The 2379-nt window shown below is 45.9% G+C and overlaps 1 protein-coding gene across 1 annotated transcript; it reads left to right on the plus strand.

Annotated features, from left to right (window-relative positions):
- The first annotated feature begins 1077 nt into the window (after positions 1-1077).
- On the plus strand, positions 1078-1815 carry LOC135390556 (uncharacterized). Its single transcript, XM_064620278.1, has 3 exons — positions 1078-1259; positions 1349-1555; positions 1659-1815. The coding sequence occupies exons 1-3, from the start codon at positions 1078-1080 to the stop codon at positions 1813-1815; spliced, it is 546 nt and encodes a 181-aa protein (XP_064476348.1).
- The last annotated feature ends 564 nt before the right edge of the window (positions 1816-2379 follow it).

Genomic DNA, 2379 nt, shown 5'->3' on the forward strand with positions numbered 1-2379 from the left:
ACGTAATATTCTTACCATGCTACAGTGAAAGAAAACAAGACTGCTGTTGAGAACGCTACGGCATATGAAGGATATATATGACACTGCAGCGGAATATAAATGGATTGACGCGTGGGTCAATTAGAAATGCTATGATTAATTCAAAACTATATTACGGGGAATTATCTTAATGTGCTACATTTTTATTAAGCTCCTACTTTATCGAGACCTGGGCAATAACGCAATCCAGAATGCAATGCAAAATAAGTCATAGCAACGTAGCACCCAATTGAGTCACAAAATATTGCATGTTATACACTGAGGGATGACCCACACACGTTGTGCTTATCATAAGAACGCCTGATGATGAAAGCCTCAGCGCTGTAGAACTTCTCTCCTCGTTCCCGTCTGATACTCTCGGCACATCAGCTATCATCTCACTTGAGTTGGTATTGAGTTGGTATAATAACTTTGTTTTTAACCGTCAACACTATGTACAAATCCAATGTGCAGCGACGGGTTCCCGCGTATCCCCGAACTGCGCAAATCTATTTATGGGACAATTCGAAAGGATATCTTTAGACTCATTCCAAGTAAAACCACTAGCATTCCTCAGGTACATTGATGATATTTTTGTCATCTGACCTGCCAACGGTACTTAATTATTTTCTTTTTTAGATCATCTCAACTCTCTACAAAATTTAATTACGTTTACCTGCAATTAACCTAATACCTACATCAACCACCTTCTTAGACGTCGCTGTTTCCGTTAAAAGGTCCCTGACGAGTCACCCGCCTTACCTTGGGTCTTTTGTAATTATTGAAGTACATACAGTCCCCATGAACCACGCGGGGTGCCATAAGTCAACGGCGAAGAAAACCATTAAAACCATGGCCCTGAAAATTGGTTCCGGCCCCCTCAACTCGGCAGATCTCTAGCCTGCTGCAAGTGTTCTTCCGTGCAGGCTTCCATGGTGTGACGTCGAGACGTACTTGACTGCACTCTCGTCACCGAACCGAACCGAACGCATCGAACCGAACGCAGGAAAAATTACTCTCGCACCCATTCGTGTTTGTTGTGTTTGTTACTCTGACAAAATGGCTGCCGAAGGGAGCGATCTTCTCGACAACCTATCGTCGAAGGAAAGGCAAATATTGTTACGGGCGGCGGAATTTGGGAGCCTCGCCTTCGAAACGTCGCCGGCTCCGCGAGCTCAACGGGACGAGCATGTTGACGCGGCAGCGTGCGGGAGCAGCAGCCGCCAGAATTCCACAGATTGGTAAATAATGGCTGGCGATTCATTATCATATAGCGCAAGAAACGGATGATTCGTACCGCGACGGTTCTCTAAGCGCCTCTCGGTTACAGGTGCCGTTGTGGGTCATGGGTCGCCATGCCCACTGAAGAAGAGTGCCTCTGCTGTAAGGAGCTCCAGGGCACCCCTGAGCCACTGAGCTTCTCGTGTATTACGGAGCACGAAGATTTCAAATTGTTCAGCCTCAACAAAACCGTGCTTAAGGTGGCGCACTTTGAACTTCCGGGCAGGCGGGAACCGATGAGCGCACATATTCACAAGTAAGCATGATTTCAACATTACGACCACGTTTGTTTCTGGTTATGATGAGTCCAATACGAAAGTGACATTACATATCTTTTATATTGCTGTGTATTGTCGCAGGAGATACCGATACACTGCATACCGTCAGTTCGCGAGGTGGGTGTGGCACAAGCTTGGAAAAAACAAGCGCATGGTGATTCCAGCTTGTGCTGTGAACACCATTCGCGAAGCCTTTCCATCAGAGCCAAGCACAGGCTTCAGATACGCAAGGTACTAAGCAAGGTGTGTATGTCGGTATGGTTTCTTGTCTAACCAGTGTACCCTGCTGGGTACAGAGCAGTAATAGCAGCTATCAAAGGCATTGTTGATGTTTGTAACGTGACCTACTGTAAAACGCTTAAATTTCGCGCCCCTGATTGTTCTCGAATGGGCCATTGGGGTAGTTTCGCGACCGCTGAATTTCGCGAATCTCGTATTTTTCACTGTGTATCACGTGTACAATAAAATTTTCGCGAAGTTCTTCAATTTGCCAAATTAGCGAAAATTGAAGGCGCGCGGAAGTAAAGGGTTTTACAGTAAGTGCTGCACTGCACAAAAAATTAGCCGGTGTCACGCCACTAATTTCTGACAGTATGCTCCCAACCAGGCACTAAAACTGGAGCGAAACCACCAAGTGATGACACTGGATGATGGACTCCTACAAGTGTGCTGCAGTCATGGCAAGAACCGTTTGCAGTGTGCTCATAAAACAGTGTTGAGGATCGGACTGGAACAAATTGGACTCAAATCTCAACAGGAATGAAGGTGGAGCAAAATGAAATCGGGGCTGGATTTAAAATCG

Source organism: Ornithodoros turicata, chromosome 1 (assembly GCF_037126465.1).
Source record: "Ornithodoros turicata isolate Travis chromosome 1, ASM3712646v1, whole genome shotgun sequence".
Taxonomy (NCBI): domain Eukaryota; kingdom Metazoa; phylum Arthropoda; class Arachnida; order Ixodida; family Argasidae; genus Ornithodoros; species Ornithodoros turicata.